Raw genomic sequence first — 16,600 nt, forward strand, 5'->3', positions numbered from 1 at the left:
AAAAAGGGTATCTCGTGGTGGGTGGGACTGATCTCAACCAAAGAGCGTGCGACTGAGTAAGCAGCTGATAACAGGCGACTGCGCTCGTCGGACCAGGCGGGTGCGCACTCGCGTTTGCACGCGAATTAAAGGGAAAGAGTGGAGAGTCCAGAGAGCAAAGGCTCCTGTCGGGTCAAGCGAGAGGTGCCTGTTTATATGGTGGTGGGAGGGAAGAGACAGGCAGCCCCGCTGAATTTGGAACTTTTTTGCAAGGCTTCCCCCTCTGCGCCCAACGAGTGTCTCCACGTGCCGCCAGGGAGCCGCTTTCAGCCCTACGGGCGAGACGTCACGGCTGTTGTTGACTTGGCTGCCGAGGCCGCTCGACTCGCCTCCTCCGACCCTGGCAAACTCTGTGCCAGATTATTCCAACTCCCGGTGATATTCCTTTCGAGGATATTCTCGGCTCGCCAATTATCGGGATATCTTCATTTGACAATGAATTCTTAGAATTGGGGTTTACACCTATGTCGGTTTTACAGAAGCTATCAATATCACTGCCTACAGAGTTTCACACCTCACTTGGCATCCCCTGCCTATCTTGTCCGCATAAGTACCTTTCTTGTCACTTTATCTGACAGGGCCTTTCATGGAATCCTCCCCTCTCCGCCTGGCTTTTTCCCGCATTCGTACTCGTGCCAACATGTTCTCCACGCTGACGTATATCATTGCGCTGGCTCCCGGGTGCTCGAACATCGAAGGCGACAGACGGAGGTCCATCAAGTCGAGGTGAGATGGCTCATCGTATGATGGGCTAAGCGACCTCCCCGCATCGACGTTGAGACGATCTTGTTTCATAAATGGCTTTGGTGATGAAGCCTCGGATTGCGGACGTCGAGTTGGACCGTTCCATTCGTTTTCCTCCGCCGGCCTTGCACCATTCTCTGACTGTTGAACAGGTGTGATGACTGACGAGGGAATCTCTTTGACTCGAGCTTTGTTGACCATCTCTCTTTGAGCATTGAGCCAGGCGTGAAGACGAGGCTTTTTCCGCATCTCTTCGCGAATACCACGCTGCACTGCAAGGATCACAGGTGACAAAGATGCCTCTTTCGCGTCGAATGCAACATCTTTGCGCTTGCTGGCCGCCGAAGCCAATGCAGCTTGCGTCGCTGGTTCCTTCTGCGGTAGATATTTACAACGGTTGTCGCTGGAAACGGCCATGATGAAGGGCAGGCGTGGTCGATTGATGTCAGTATGGAATACTCGACGATGATGGAAAGCTACGAGGCCTTCGTCGCTTTGTGATGGGCGAAGTGACATTGGATGTTGGGGCTAGGCAGCTCGTGACCAATTTCTGCCTTGCATGCGCTTTCACCTACTTAGCGGTGACTTCGTCAAACACTGAATAAAACCCCAGGCCCTGCCGCGCCACCCCTAAAAAGGGCTTCGACACCTCTCAATCAATCTCATAGAAAGTTCGCACACCACACAACACAACCAACGATCCTTCCAACTCATACCGCATCACCAATCGAATCATCGTCCACGATGGTTTCTCTTGCAACGGGCGAAGTCTCGGAGGTCTCAGCTGTTGTAATAACACAGGTGGAGCAGCGCGATTCAGCTCTTTGCACTGGATCCGAGGCCTCTACCGAAGCCAAAGGGCTTGAAACTGCCCAACCAACCCCTGCGTGGAGACCCTTCCGTTTCTTGGATCTTCCAAGAGAGCTCCGCGACCAGATCTACGACAAGTGCGTAGTTATAGGTGATGTCCGAGTTCCCAGGCACGACCTCACGGCGTCCAAAGACATGCGCTTTAGAAAGAAGAGCGATACCAAAGCACACACGCAGCTGTTTCTCGTTAACAGGCAGATCTACGCCGAAGCCCTCGAGACTTACCTGTCTAAGAACCGATTTGTCTTGCCCGCACTCTACAGAGCGAGGGTGAGCGAGTACTCGAACCCCCAGGATTTCGCGTGCATCCCCGGCTGTACTCCGTTCCCGCCTGTCGTCAGGGGTGACAGTATGCTGCGCTCCATGAGTGTTCCGATTAGTAGGACTGCGAAAGGACAAGACAAGAGTTGTAGGATAGCGCGAGGATGCAAAGTTGACGCTTCAATGCCGTTCGGATGCGATCTGTCTGTTTGTTGTCTGTTTGTTGGTGGAGATCACATAGGTTGGAGGATGGGTCATGCCTCCTTTCACTTGTCTCCGGCACTGACTACGTCCGTCACGTGATAACCTTAAATAACCTTAATCGACCTCCTCACTTACATTGGGCAAATAAGCCAAGACACAAGGCTCTCCGCTCCCTCACTAAGTGAAATGCACATTCTATCCCACAGTGACGCCAACAAATGAAGCCTCCCGTCCACCCATATAACAGAAAAAGAAAAATCGATCGCCCCGCCATCCATGCAAAGTGGTATACGCGCGCTCAAAAACACCACACCACCCCTCCACCTCTCAACCCTCATGCGGCCTCTCCTCAGCCCTGGACTCCCTCAACCTCTGCACCTTCTCATGCCTAATACACCACAGACTCCATCCCACGCCGACCAAACTGCTCACGAGCGTCAGATAGTAAGCGCTCGCGTAGCAATCCCTGCCCTCGCCGCAAACCGTCTCGCCACCGCCGTCCGGCCCGCCGTGGAAGTTCGAGTGCTTGTCCAGCACGCTGCCGTAGACGAGGTTGAAGACGTTACCGGACAGCACGGGCGCGAGCGTCATGGCGCCCCAGTTGATGCCCATGCCCGAGGGGCCGAAAGCGTCCGCGACGAGGGCCGGGTAGACGCCGAAGAGGGCGCCGTAGGCGAGGCCCGTGAGGCCCGAGAGCAGGAAGAGCTCGTGCGGGTTCTGCAGGGTGATGCCGACGACTTGCGCGGCGGTGAAGATGCAGGCGGAGGCGACGAGGGTCCAGAAGCGCGAGCCGTGGTGGTGCATGAGCCAGTCGGAGCCGATGCCGGAGGACAGGCGGCCGAGGAAGGAGCAGAAGGAGATGATGCCGACGTGCATGAGCTGGCGCTTTTGGACGAAGTCTTTTGAAACGGAGTCGTCGTAGTGCTTCCAGAGGGCTTTGGCGACATTGCCGATGTTGTTGATGGACATCAAGCCGACGCCGCAAAGGAGGCCGAGCATGACGAATAGCTGCCAGAATTTGGGGGATTTGACCAGAGCAAAACCGGTGATTTCTGTGTGGGCGTGGTGAGGGCTGTTAGGCTTGCGGTCGCTGATATCACCGGGCATCGACGCGGTAGGCGAAGAGACCAAGGAAGAAGTTTCGTCTGCATTGTCTATGGTGAGTTAGCTGCTTTCGGTGGATCCGATCAGAGAGAAGATACGTACCACCATCGCCTTTGCCGCTGTTGTCGCTAGCATGGCGGCGATGCTGACTCCTCGTCCTTCGCATAGGATTGCTATCGTTCCGACTGAAACCAGGCCGCTCATCTGCCGGGACGGCCTCGTAAGGCGAGCCCGCCGGCAGGATCCTCAGGAAGAGCATACCAGTGAACACCATACAGAACGTGCCAACGGCGAGCAACAACAGCAGACCAGCCGTGTCATCAGGGAAGGCGAAGCCAGACACGAATGTGAACAGGAATGCACTGAGGCCAAACCCACTCAAAGGGAAAGCCGTGGCGGTTCCCCGATGGCGCGGCCAATTGGTTGCGCAAGTCTTGATAGAAGCACTGAAGGCACTGCAGCTTCCAACGCCGGTCAAGAATCCAAAGAAGCACAGCAGTCCGACCGAGTATCCATTCCCAGCAGCCTCGTATGCTCTGTGCAGAGGAAAGTATCCAGCGGCAAGACAGATGCACCCAAGCAGCACTCCCCATCGCGGACCTTTTGAATCTATCAGCAGGCCAGCTGGGATGCCCATCGCATACATTCCCAGATTTCCCGCATTCCCAATGATGTTTATTTCAGTAGCCGAGAGGTTTAGGCGCTCCGCGAAAGAGGGCGCCCATGCAGAGAAGCCATAGTTGGTGCCGCAGGCCAGGGCTATGAGGGTGCCAGCTACGACGGAGACGATGCGGGCTTTGTAGTGGGATTGCTCCGGTGAGGCGGATGCTTGGAAGACCATGATCTCGGACCTGATATCGCAATGCTGCTGCGTATGCGCAATCGGTCCCCTTCGTCTGTTCAGACAACCAGGTCGCTCATCGAAAGGTAGAGACCCGAATCGGGTAATCGGATGTCAGGAGATGCAGTGACGTCGGGATGCGGTTATGAGGAGGTGCAGTTGCCGCTCAGCAGGTGGTGATCGCACGGTGGGAGTACGCAGGTGATCGAGAAGGAAATCAAAAGACAAGAAGGAGAGAGGGCAAGGAGCGTAAGGCTGACGAGTGACACCGATGTTGAGTGGGAAAACGTGATAGCTGCGACGCGAGGCGTGGCCGAGATAGGCAAGCACGTCTTATCTCGGCAATGGATGATGCGGCCGCCGACGCCCTGCACGGAGTTGTGCCGACGGCGCTCGGCCAGCCGTCGTCTCAACCACCCTGCCACCTCTCCTGGCAGCATATCAATGTTGCACAGCTGCTCCAACACCACCTTGTAGCTACCTTGTAACTTCGCTGCATCTGACATAAACTCCAACACCTAACCAGCTCATGCACGGATCACGCCTTGTACCTCATATTGGGTCTTTGCTTTCAAGGCCCTAAGTGCCGGCAAGACGAACCGACTGCTGGCTGCTGTTAACCAAGACATGTGGAAAGCTTCTGCACGTTCTAAAAGCACGCGCGTGTGTCAGCATCCCACTGCGCTGATGCCGACACCTACACCCGCATTCTCGCAGACCTGCCGCGTTTCGACCCGAGTTAGCTATACCAAGGGGGATCCACGGTGCCGGCATCGGCGTGTCCAGTGGAGGCGGGGTTTGACGCGGGGAGACAACAAGCACCACTCTTCGGCTGTTGATGCGGTATGCGGCCAGCATCGGCTATGGGACCTCTCCGGCCAATCTTCACTCACTACAAGTAATCACGTCTTGCACTTCGCTAGCACACAGGTAGGAGGCGGACCTTTCAATTTGTTCATCCACATTCTCTCTTCACGTCCCGAATAAACCTATCCAGAGCGCTTCTAGATACAATATTGTCCCACAGCATGGCTACCAGCAATGGTACCGCAAAGTCGGCTAGGTAAGTCAAACTCCCAAGTCCCTCTCGAACGTGGCTAACCGCCCGCCAGCTTGTACACGGCCTCCTTCGCGTTCTTCGAGGCCCTCTGGGAGGCCGGAGTAGAACATGCCTTCGTCAACCTGGGCTCCGACCACCCATCAATCATCGAGGCCATTGTCAAGGGCCAGAAAGAAAAGCCGGACCAATTCCCTCGAATCATAACATGCCCGAACGAGATGGTAGCACTATCTATGGCTGATGGATACGCTCGCCTCTCCGGGAAGCCCCAATGCGTGATCGTCCACGTCGATGTCGGAACACAGGGACTGGGAGCCGCAGTGCACAATGCATCTTGCGGTCGCGCTCCTGTCCTGATCTTTGCCGGTCTCAGCCCGTATACTATTGAAGGAGAATACAGGGGAAGCAGGACGGAGTACATCCACTGGATTCAAGATGTGCCAGATCAGAAGCAGATCATCAGCCAGTACTGCCGGTATAGTGGAGAGATCAAGCGGGGAAGGAACGTCAAGCAACTGGTCAACCGTGCACTCAGTTTCGCTTTGAGCGAGCCTAGAGGGCCGGTATATCTGTACGGTGCACGAGAGGCTATGGAGGAAGAAATCGACCCTTATCAGGTCGACCAGCAGTACTGGAACCCCGTCGAGTTGGGCGGGCTGACTAAGAAGCAAGTCGAGTCTGCTGCCGACCTGCTCGTCCAAGCAAAAGAGCCGCTTGTCATCACAGGATACAGTGGAAGAAACCACGCAGCTGTCGAAGCACTGGTGGGGCTAGCGAACACAGTCAAGGGTCTCCGAGTCCTCGATACTGGAGGATCCGATATGTGTTTCCCTGCCGATCATCCCAGCTGGCTCGGGATGCGCTTCGGCGTTGACGAGTCAATCAAGACTGCCGATGTGATCCTCTGTCTCGACGTCGACGTTCCCTGGATCAACACTCAATGCAAGCCCAGCAAGGACGCAAAGATCATCCATATCGACGTCGACCCGTTGAAGCAGCAGATGCCCGTCTTCTACATCGACGCCATCGCACGCTACAGGGCCGACGCCGAAACCTCAATCACCCAATTGGCCGAGCACATCAAGAAGACGAAAGCCGACCTTATCTCCTCCCAAGACTTCTCCGCGCGATGGGATAAACTGCAAGAGTCTCACCGCTCCCGCCTCAACACCATCGCCTCGCAGGCGAAAGCCGCCCCAGACGGCACCTACGCTACCTCGTATCTCATGTCCGAAGTCCGCAAGGCAGTGCCAAGGGATACACTATGGGCCATCGAGGCAGTCACTCAAACCCCGTTCGTCGCCGACCAAGTCCAAGCCACGATCCCCGGATCCTGGATCAACTGCGGCGGCGGTGGCCTCGGCTGGTCCGGCGGCGGAGCCCTGGGCATGAAGCTCGCGAGCGACGTGCAAGCGGGCGGCACCAACAAGGGCAAGTTCGTCTGCCAGGTGGTTGGAGACGGCACGTTCCTGTTCAGCGTGCCCGGCAGCGTGTACTGGATCGCTGCGCGATACAACATCCCCGTCCTGACTATCGTCTTGAACAACAGAGGTTCGATGCCCCTTCCCCTATCCCTTGCCGTCATTGCACATCCATGCTAACCTCACGCCCAGGCTGGAACGCTCCGCGCCGTTCCCTCCTCCTCGTGCACCCCGACGGCGAGGGCTCGCGCGCGACCAACGAAGACCTCAACATCTCCTTCAGTCCCACGCCCGACTACCCCGGCATCGCGAAGGCCGCTGCCGGCCACAAGTGCTGGACCGGCGTGGCGACGACGACTGACGAGCTGGCCAAGCTGCTGCCGGAGGCCGTGAAAGCCGTGCAGGGCGGACAGCCCGCGGTGCTGGAGGCGCAGCTTGAGGGGCCGCAGGGCAAGTTTGCGGGCGGGAAGGCGGCTACTGTTGCGTGAATTAATGTAGTGCGTCAAACGAATTCATGTCAAAGGACACCTTCTCCGTGCTTCTCTTCGCGAATACTCCTGCGCAGATCTTTTGATTGGAGAACGGCAAAAAGACAAAAAACATACAACAGGCGGGATTCCCAGATGGTCACCCACTCTAGTACTAGTCGCCCGGTTCAGTGCTTATGTATGGCAGAGCGGACGGGATGCCCAGTTTTCACTGACCTGTGGTCGTATGTGATCTATCAACAAAGCTCATTCAATATAATGATTGAGTTTTTACCTGGCGCGATTGTTCGTTCATGGATGTAAATCACAGCGAGGGCAGTGTTTCGCTGAAGCGTTCACCTACCTGTGTCTCTCCAATAGGGTATCAACGAGGTCAAGCTTGAGAATTGCGCAAACCTTCGAATGAGCAAATGTCTCCAGGGGCAGTGAAGGTGCTGAGGACTTCAACGACCTCGGGTCGATGGATCGCGTAGGCCGGACACTGCTGACTCAGCCTTCGGGGACCCAGGGACTCGGGGACCGCATGTGTCAAGCCAGAATTGCATTGTTAACCACGCTCAATAACAACGTCTCGTGCCGTTCGAGCTACTAGAGCGATACTCTACCGACCGACATTCCTACAGTCGGTCTCAGCCCCGCGTGTATGTCGCTGAATTGCCAACCAATGTTCCCACCAGCCCGCTCTACGCTTAGAACGGCGCCCACTCTGAACGCAGGCTAGTATGCAGGCATCTGAAGGCCTTACTAATATCTCATTGAAATACTGTCCTGGTGTCCTCAGGTGCGAAAACCTGCACCCTACGTGATTTGACTGCATCACGAAAGTTTGATCAATGACCAACCCTATCTGCTTCGGAGGCAGTCCCATCGACAGAACATCCCTCAACTCCAGACGCTTGTGGCTCCACCGTGGGCACGTCAGAGCTGTGGCGCGGGCTGCTAAACACTTGTAAGGTCGAGACAACTCCGTCAGCTAGGGAGCTTGTTTCGGCCGCGTCATTTTCCAGCGAATTCACGAGGTCGCGCTCCTCCTCCGAGTCCCTACGGTCTGATTTCGAAGATGTTTCTCCCTCGGCTATACTCACACGCTCTGGGTGGTTGCCGCTGGATCCAGCGACTTCCTTATCTAGCCTCCTAAAATCGTTAATTCCTAGGATAGTTACGCGAGTCTACGCTAATAGCCGGGGTAAGGGATCGGCTCCTATATCTCCGACCTCTACTTATAAATAAAGGTCCGCGTCGTTAGTCGCCCGGAAGTACGTCGAGAAAAGATTCTAGTAGCTACTACCGTTAGCGTAGAATATATAGAGGCCGATAGCGGAATAGACGAGAGCGTAGAGGAAGGCGACCCCGTATATAATAAGGAGATCTAATATCGAGTATATATAGGTAACCGGCTAGGTAGTTACTTCTACCTTTATAACTTCTATTAAGGACGAATTCTTCCTATAAGACGTAATTAGTATCGAATATAAGTAACGAATTAAAAGTCTAGATAAATAGATAGTAGTTATCGTTAAGAATATTTAACGTTATATTCTAGAAAAGTCGCTCGAGCGCTTATAGGATACTATCCGCGTTATCTTAGTCGATATTTATAAACTTTCTAACTATAGAACTATTATACTCGTTTATATTACTACGATAGCTTCTAGTAGCTAACCCGACGAGTAGGCGGCTAACTACTAGTATTACTCCTCTATATAACGCGGAGAAAGGGCTACTTAGTCTTAAGCTTCCTATAGTTAGGGCTATAGGAGTTTTCTAATATATAATATTAACCTCCTAAGTCTAAATTCTATTATAGAATTTAAAGTCTACGCTATATAATATATTAAATAACATATATTCCGTAACGTTCACTATTCGCCTCTAGAGTACTTAAGGTTCGTCGCTCTCGAGGTATCTGTCCTAGTTACCTATATTGGTCATGACAAATAGTCGGGCCGCGTCTGGTGACTAAGAATCATATGTGCGGTCGTAAACAGAACAAGGACTTGACAACCCGTCGGAGTCGGTCGGATAACGGCCAGCCCAAGACGCGTATGAGGTGTGAGATCCTCCCGATGTTGCACCACTTGTGCCAAGTTCCTCGGTGATGAGACGTACTACTGAGCTGTTTGCCGGCTTGCAACGCATGGCGGGGCCATCGAATCCTAGGTGATATGTTGAGTTCTGGAAAGGTGGTACCATTGGCACGGGCTTGCCTGTTGTTGCCACCGAATAAGCTAGTTTCGAAATCCGTTCATCTGGCGGGAGAGAGTTGTCGTCAGGACCTGAGCTCCAAGCAGATTCATTGAAGAAATTAAGCTCCGGCACCTTAGTGTCAATTGTTTCGAGACTTCCGACCGGTGATACCACCAAGGAACCAGGAGCGATAACGGCAGCGAGTGGAAGAAACCTGTTAACATCAGAACCAGGCGATGTAGATTGAGCGTCCCTATGCCTACCAGGATACGAGGGCCATGCAAGTCAAAACCGGGTGTCTGTACCAAAATGAGCTTGATATAAACCCAGACAAATCGCCTAGTATGCCAGTCAGGACATCTATTTCCTGCGTTCTGAACTCGTTCTGGTGCAGCCTGAGCCATTGGTGTTGGACGTAAGCCGTCCCAACGCTGGTAGCGAAGGCTACTTTGACGATGAAGGCTAGTGCTGTGTTGAATCGAGATATCCACGATTGAGATAGCGTAGAGTGTGTGACGGGCTTGTTGTCGAGCCCTAGGCACACGAAATGGTGGGCCAGGGCAATGCTCAAGCCTAAAGCGAGGGAAACAAGCATGATTGTTGGAGCTCTCCAGCTTTTGGTATTTGGTCTGATGTGGTCGAGTTTGGACGACTCTTCAGACGGGCGGCTTTCGATGTTTTGGCCAGATTCACATTCAGAGTACTCGCCCCGACACCTGGGGGCTGTGGTCATCGTGACGGCAGCAATCCGCAGAGAGCTGTTGACTGGAGAACTTATGAAAGGCAAGAATTGGACCAAAGAATTACTTCTCGCGCGACCATGGCGACCTTTTGTGATTGACAGTGTGGCTGACGAGCAGACCAGCCTGCATGCTCCGCCATGGAGGCGGCCATGGTGTGTCTTGGCTAACGGCAATACAGCGCAACAGCCTACCAAAGATCAACGATCAGCCTGAAAGAGCGCATATGCAGCTCAGCCTCATGTTATGAGGTTTCGGTCCTGCTAGTTACACATGTTGCATACTTCTTGTGCTAGGCGAAGAGTTGATTGGTGCTATACATAGATAGAACTCAGCTCTCATTCAAGCTATCCCTTTCACAGCTAGACTCCGCTCGGTCTCCTGTCTCCCGTTAGCCGAACGCGGAGCGCCAAATCCAATCCGAGCTCACCCCTAAGACTCTCAATTTGGTTGATAAATACGGTGCTGTTCATCCAGAAAGAGAGGCACGCGATGTGTTACAAAGTCATCTCGGGTGAAGACACCATGCCTACCCGAGAGTATCTTTGTAGTGTTCTGAGATAACAAGTGTGTGCATTTGAATGTCTCGAGACACCTGTCTTCAAATATCATGGCGTTTGAGGTCTTTTCAAAGCCCCAGGTTCGGAAGAACAAATCACCAACTCAAGGAATGTGCAAAGGATGGTGTCATACCTCTATAGCTTGCTCAACGCGGTTTGGGTCACTGGCTTATTCATTATCCCTCATAGCAAACACCAGAGCACGATAGCATGGCCTCCTCTCAATTCCACACCACTCAGTATGATGCCGAACACTTCGTCGAAAGCGTCGGCGCGATCTCCATCAAAGCCTCAACGCGCGAAATATGCTTGATTCGCCACGAAGCGAGGAGAATATCTCCTAGCCAAAGGACGACGTAACGCTGGCAAATCACGCCACAAAGCAGCACTGCGCGAGGTCAAGGAAGAGACAGGGTTCGCGTCACGCATATAATGCCACTCATCATGAGAACGCGGGCCCCGCCAACCCTAGAAGTTGGACACTATCCTGATGAGCCACGCGTCCATCAAGAGGCCACTGAGCCGTTTATGTTCACCTGTCGACAATTGGAGCAGGGTACAATCGTGAAGATCATTTGGTGGTACATTGCTGCGATTAAAGAAGACGTCGAGATGGAGCAGAGCGAGATGTACTCTCATGCTCACTTGATCGAGTTTGACGAGGCTTCTGATCTGCTCACCTTTGAGCAAGACCGCGAGATTGTGCGTAAAGCAATTCCTATGTTTGAAGAATCAGAATCGTCTTCACCTACCTTGTCGCGATGCATTAAAGGAAGCGTATGAGGATCAGGAGACAAAGGAAGGTTGATACCGCTCGCGAGAACCAAGCCTGGCATGGTCTTATACCACGGCTCTAATGACTGGTCCTACGGGACAAATTCCGAATAACGGGTGAGGATGTTCCAACGTATTGAGGGTTAAGTGATGCACTGTCGGATGGGCGGACAAAGCTCCAGATTGGTACTGTTGTGCAGACAGAGCGTGGGACCGCTTAGTAGGAGTCTCGACTCGGAACGTATTGGGTTCGAAGTATGTGGAAAATGCCCCAAGCAGAACATCTTCGTCAAGAGTCGACCCGTGATGAATTCGCTCACTTCAAAGCGTCAGGGTGTCGCAACATCTCAGTATCTCGATCGACACGCTGCATGAATGCTGCTCACGCCATTTGGTAAATTGCGTGTGTAGATACAGCAGAATTCGACCACTTGATTTGCTTGAAAATTCCATATCCACATTGCCAGCGTTGGCAGCGAAGCTCCCAATTGTGACAGGCAGCCAATCTTGCATTCGGCACGCGCGACCCATGCCCTCTCGTATCACCAAGCCTACGCTCCCATCACGACCGTACGAATCGCTCCGTCGGACCCACTGTCTCGTTCCAGTATCCTAGCGTCCGGTCTTCGTCCATCACAGATCATGCGTCGAGCCAAAGCGCATCACCGTCCTCTGTCTTCCACTCTCACTCTCTCTGTCACTACAAAATCCCTCCCATTCCTTCTTTGCACACCCACCGACCGCCACTCAATTATCGCATCATCTCTTTCCGCCATCCGCTCCTTATGCTCCTTCCACATCTTCATACACAAATGCCACAGAACCGAGCAAATCCAAATCATGTGCCCAACATCGTCCGAGAAGCTTGTTGAAATGTAGTAGTTGAGGGCAAGCCAAATAATTGGGAGAATAGAATTGGCAGAGACGCTCCATTCGCGCCGTGCCTGATGACGGGGAGGCATGCTGAAGTTTGACATTCCTCCTGGTCAATGTGGTGGATTCTTGTAATTGTTGTTTGGTGATTTTGCCGTAATGCTGGCTTCGTTAAGTAGTTGTTTCTTGCGAATCGCAGCGTACGCAATGAGTTTTGTGTATTTCAGCGACTAAGATGGTGTGCTGTGGTGCTCAGCATTATTTTTTTTGATGGTTGGTGAATGTCGAGTCGTGAACTGAGCGTTGAGATCATCTGTCATTGAGCTTTCACTTCTGAATCAATGCAGGACAAAGCCAAGCGGTTCACACTTCACTTCAAAATGTCTTCACTCTCTATGAACCCCAAAAGTAAATACTCTCCTCTAACAAAGGCATCTAAGCCGAGCCCCCAGACCTTCCGGCTGCTCATCCAACCTCTCTCCTCGTGCTCAAATACAACTCCAAGCTCGCCTCCCCATCCCCTTCGCCACTTGACCCTCTGCCACCGACTGCTCCACTCCTCCTCGCAACCCGACTCTCCCACACCATCGGCACCGCTCTCTCGCCCTCCAGCACATCGCCAAATCTCCCTGCCAACGGACCTGCATTGTTTAGCGCACCGTTCGTCTGCAAAACTGCCATGAGCGCCGCGTGTAGCAGGGCGTTGCGGCGTTCCAGCGCTTCAAGGCGCTCTAGGCGGGCATCGAGGCGGCGGTTCGTAGCATTGCTGGAGGTTGACGAGGATGCTGTTGGTGGATTGTTTGTGGTGCGCAGGTCTTGGGTAGTTATATGCGGAAGCGGTTTGCTGAGGGAGGCATTGTGGGAGTGATTGTGGCGGGGTTGGAGAGGGGCGGGAGAGAGAGGTGAATGAGGTGGGAGAGGAAGATCCTTTGCTCGGCCGTCGCTTGGGGAGGGCCGCATGACCTTCCTGGTTGCGTCTGGACCTGAGATGGGAGGTGTTGGAGGCAAAGCGCGGTTGGGTGGTGGCGAGGGCAGGGGTGGGGTGTCGTCTTTTTTTGCTGGTGGTTTGCTGGTGTCGGGTGTGCTTGGACGAGAGTTGCCGATGCTTCCGCGGCTCCTTCGTTTGATGGCGGTGCGAGAGATTGAGGCAGACCGAGGGCGTGGAGCATACTTGGTGCCTTCACCGCGAAGGATGAGTCTGGGTGGTTTGAGAGTGTTTCTCGCTTTAGGCGGCGGGACTTCCTCCGCAACCAGCATTACCGGGCTGAGAGCCATGACCGCTGAATTGGGACTTCCGTTGCTCACTGATGGAGAGGTGGGTGAGCAGCTAGCCCGAGGCTCTTCGCAAGACTTTTCCTTCTCCTCCTGGGAGGGTACAGTGGAGACTGGGCTCAGAGTGTTCTCTGTAATTTCCTTCCAGCTTGCGTTACTAGATGCGGATGAAGACGCTCGAGTAGTCAAGGGAGCAGGCCTGAAGTCAGGGATTTGAATCTGTGGCCGTGCCTTGCGAAGACGGCGCGCAGGTAGCGTAGGATCGTTGACGATAGAGTCGATCGTTCGTGAGAAGCCAGGCTTGTCACGAATCTTGCGTTGTCTGGTCCGCTCTTCCCTCTCCTTCTTCGAGATCGGATACAGCGGATGCTTGAGTGGATTGCGATCTCGCGATTTTGGTCGTTTGATTGGTCCGGTACACTCTGTGATTACCGACGGTATGATGATTGGCATTTCACTCTCGCTGGCATGCTCGCTGACGCTTCTGATGCTGGGAGCCATCTTGGGCGTTGCTCTGCGGCCACTTCCTGGTGTTGTTATGATGCCTTCGATACCGGTTGAATCCCGGCAGAATCTCAACGGACTCTTGGCTGGCGGAGGACCAGGGCTGTCGGAAAAGCTTCGTGGTCCTATTGATGTGGCCATGCTAGGGGAACGCTGCAACAAAGGGTGACTTCCTAGCCTTCGCGGGGATGGATGTTTGATCTCGACGTCTCGTCCGATGCGAGGTAGTCTCACTGGAAACTCCTCCATTGGAAGTGCGATAGGGGATAATCTTGCATTCGGATGGTTGCGCTTGCTTGGGAAGTGGTGAGAACTTTCAACAGATCGCTTAGCGGGATGTTCGGTCAGGTCATGCCGGTAGGTCTCTGCGATTGTCGAAGCAGACTCAGGCTGTGGTGTGGGCGGATTAGAAGCAGCGGGTCTAACCGGTGAGGAAGATCCACATATTACACGCAGAGCAGGCTCGCTTTCTGCTCCAAGAGATACAGATGGCTGACGAGAAGGCGGTGGCGTGCTGTGTGGAAACCTTGCGTGAAGGTAAGTGTCGACACCGTCAAGTGTGTGGCTGTATCGTGTGTCATCTGTGAAAGATACCGAGACTCGCGATTCGAGGATAGGAGAGCTGCCTAGGTCAGCCAATCACCCATACAGGTTGTTCAGTTGCGAATCTCACTTCAATGTCAACTTTTCGTCTTGCTTTTTCTCATCTTCAGGCATTCCGATTGGTTTCAATGCCAAGTACTTCTGGCCTAACGCCATATCAGCAATGTCATATTGAACAAGTTTCAGCTGGACGCACCTGTGGAGGAGACTTTTTGCTCGATCGTGGGTGGCAGCAACAAACCACCTTCGTCTTGGAGCCTCAAGCCGTCCTGCTCCAACGCATTGTGCAGCCTGCTGAGGTCAGCAGAAGTTCGTCTACGACGATCGACAAGCCCCATACTCACTGATCATGTGCATCAGTCACAGATGCGGAAGGCCGCCGTTGCCCAACCTTCAACCACTTCAACACACTCCACGAAGCCGATACGGCACGTCGCGGATGCTCCTCGACCTTCCTCGGGCGCCTACTTGAGGGAATCGGACCGGTCGTCTTCAGAAAGAAAGCCAAATCGTGACTCTCATAGCCCGGATGCAAAGGTAGTAAGCTCGTCTGCGTCAACATCTTCTTCTCTTCGCGCCTCGCATACGGTGGCTGATCCGTGCGGACGTAATGCAAGCTGTCCGGCCTAGAATCCAACCCGCCCTCGAGCGAAGCGTGAACGTCGTCGTGCAGTTCAACTTTGATCGAATCCTCTCTGAGAATGGTCGAGCTCGCCTTCCGCACGTTCTCTCGCTGCTGAGCAGAAGGGATCTGGCCCATGATGGCTTTCGTGTAAAGGGGCCCCGCGCCCACGGCGGCCATACCCTTGCCAGCGGCGCCAGAGAGCATGTCAGTATCGTGGGAGGGGCTGTCGGGGCCTGTTATCTCGAAGCCCCGGGGCGTGTGGTCGAGGAAGATCGGAGCTGGAGTGCGGCGATGTGCGTGAGCGGAAGGCTGCATTAGGGACGATAATGGGGAGCGGACTTGGAGGGTTTGATGCGTCGGCGTGGCTCGCAGGCGGGCGTGCGTGGAATTGATGGGATGCTGTGCGGCAGGGCTTGCGTTGTGCTGGCTGGACAGGGAAGCCGGGACTCGGAAAGAAGATGCACAAGGATAAATAGCTATCACATGGCTTTCCAGGAGCAAACGATTGTGTGCGAGCGAGTGACGGTGGCTTCAGTGGACGACCGAGCGGCTTTGAGGTCAGCAGGAGAGACGACAAGAAGGCTCTTCGCTTGGTACAACGAACAGGTCGAGGGTAAATAAAAGCAACTGGCCGCCCTCCTCAGAGTGAGTACTACGCAAAGGCGCAAGGGCAAAGCGGCGGGTCGGCAGCGCTGAAGAAAAGCCTTGGAGGACACATTGTACGACGCCTACCCGCAGCTACGAGCCGTCGGACGAGGGTGTGCAGGGTGCGCATCGCGAGCTATCAAGGGCAATGCCATGTGTTCAGGAGATGTGATGTTGGCATGAAGGCAGTGCAATGTGATGCCGGTGACTTGGTGTCTAGAACCGCTGCTGTGAGTCTTGTCGTAGACAACCAGACACCTGACGATTGTCCGGACGGCGAGCCGTCGCGATTGGCTATTAATGGATACCGACGGCGATTGTGAGGGCACACAGAGGGGCAACAGCGTGTGCGCGCGCGCAAGGGGGTACGAGCATGCAAGCCGTCACGATTCGGCTGCAGGTGAGGTCGGACAAGGACAAAGCGTGGATGCACCCGAGCAGGGATTCCGAAACATCTGCGTCTCGCGAGAACAACACGCTGGAGCACGATCGTCGGAGAATATCCTGGTCACCAGTGTACCGTTACAGGCCCATCGAGTGACATTTCGAAAACGAAGCGTTCCTCGTGGGCAAATTCTCCGAAGATGGCCTGTCAAAGGTGTGGTGTCTATCCGGATCAAGTCACCATGTCGCGTGCTGACGGTCTTACGCTCACTCACTGCTACGTGCATCGGACATGGCAACATTCATTGGGAAAGCTGGCCAGGCATTGCTGCAGTGGCCGCACTGGGATAATACGTTACTTACAGTGTCCGGTCGCAACGCGAGGGACGGCGAATGCTGCA

General features: G+C 54.1%; 3 protein-coding genes across 3 annotated transcripts; 1 reads left to right on the forward strand and 2 right to left on the reverse strand.

Moving 5' to 3' along the window:
* Positions 1-2,445: 2,445 nt before the first annotated feature.
* On the reverse strand, positions 2,446-4,403 carry WHR41_07134 (uncharacterized protein; the record flags this gene model as incomplete). The annotated part of the gene is made up of 2 exons (XM_069375739.1): positions 3,325-4,403; positions 2,446-3,263 (listed from the first exon to the last, which is right to left on the reverse strand). Exons 1-2 carry the CDS (start codon positions 4,061-4,063, stop codon positions 2,446-2,448), a joined length of 1,557 nt encoding a protein of 518 aa, XP_069226999.1. The 5' UTR covers positions 4,064-4,403.
* Positions 4,404-4,715: 312 nt separating this feature from the next.
* On the forward strand, positions 4,716-7,082 carry WHR41_07135 (uncharacterized protein). The gene is made up of 3 exons (XM_069375740.1): positions 4,716-5,126; positions 5,176-6,674; positions 6,737-7,082. Exons 1-3 carry the CDS (start codon positions 5,092-5,094, stop codon positions 7,030-7,032), a joined length of 1,830 nt encoding a protein of 609 aa, XP_069226998.1. The 5' UTR covers positions 4,716-5,091; the 3' UTR covers positions 7,033-7,082.
* Positions 7,083-12,631: 5,549 nt separating this feature from the next.
* On the reverse strand, positions 12,632-15,485 carry WHR41_07136 (uncharacterized protein; the record flags this gene model as incomplete). Its single annotated transcript, XM_069375741.1, has 4 exons — positions 12,632-14,564; positions 14,616-14,691; positions 14,742-14,836; positions 14,890-15,485. 4 exons carry the CDS (start codon positions 15,483-15,485, stop codon positions 12,632-12,634), a joined length of 2,700 nt encoding a protein of 899 aa, XP_069226997.1.
* Between the last annotated feature and the right edge of the window lie 1,115 nt (positions 15,486-16,600).

This window comes from Cladosporium halotolerans (assembly GCF_011745625.1).
Source record: "Cladosporium halotolerans strain TM138-S3 chromosome Unknown Sca31, whole genome shotgun sequence".
NCBI classification, from domain to species: domain Eukaryota; kingdom Fungi; phylum Ascomycota; class Dothideomycetes; order Cladosporiales; family Cladosporiaceae; genus Cladosporium; species Cladosporium halotolerans.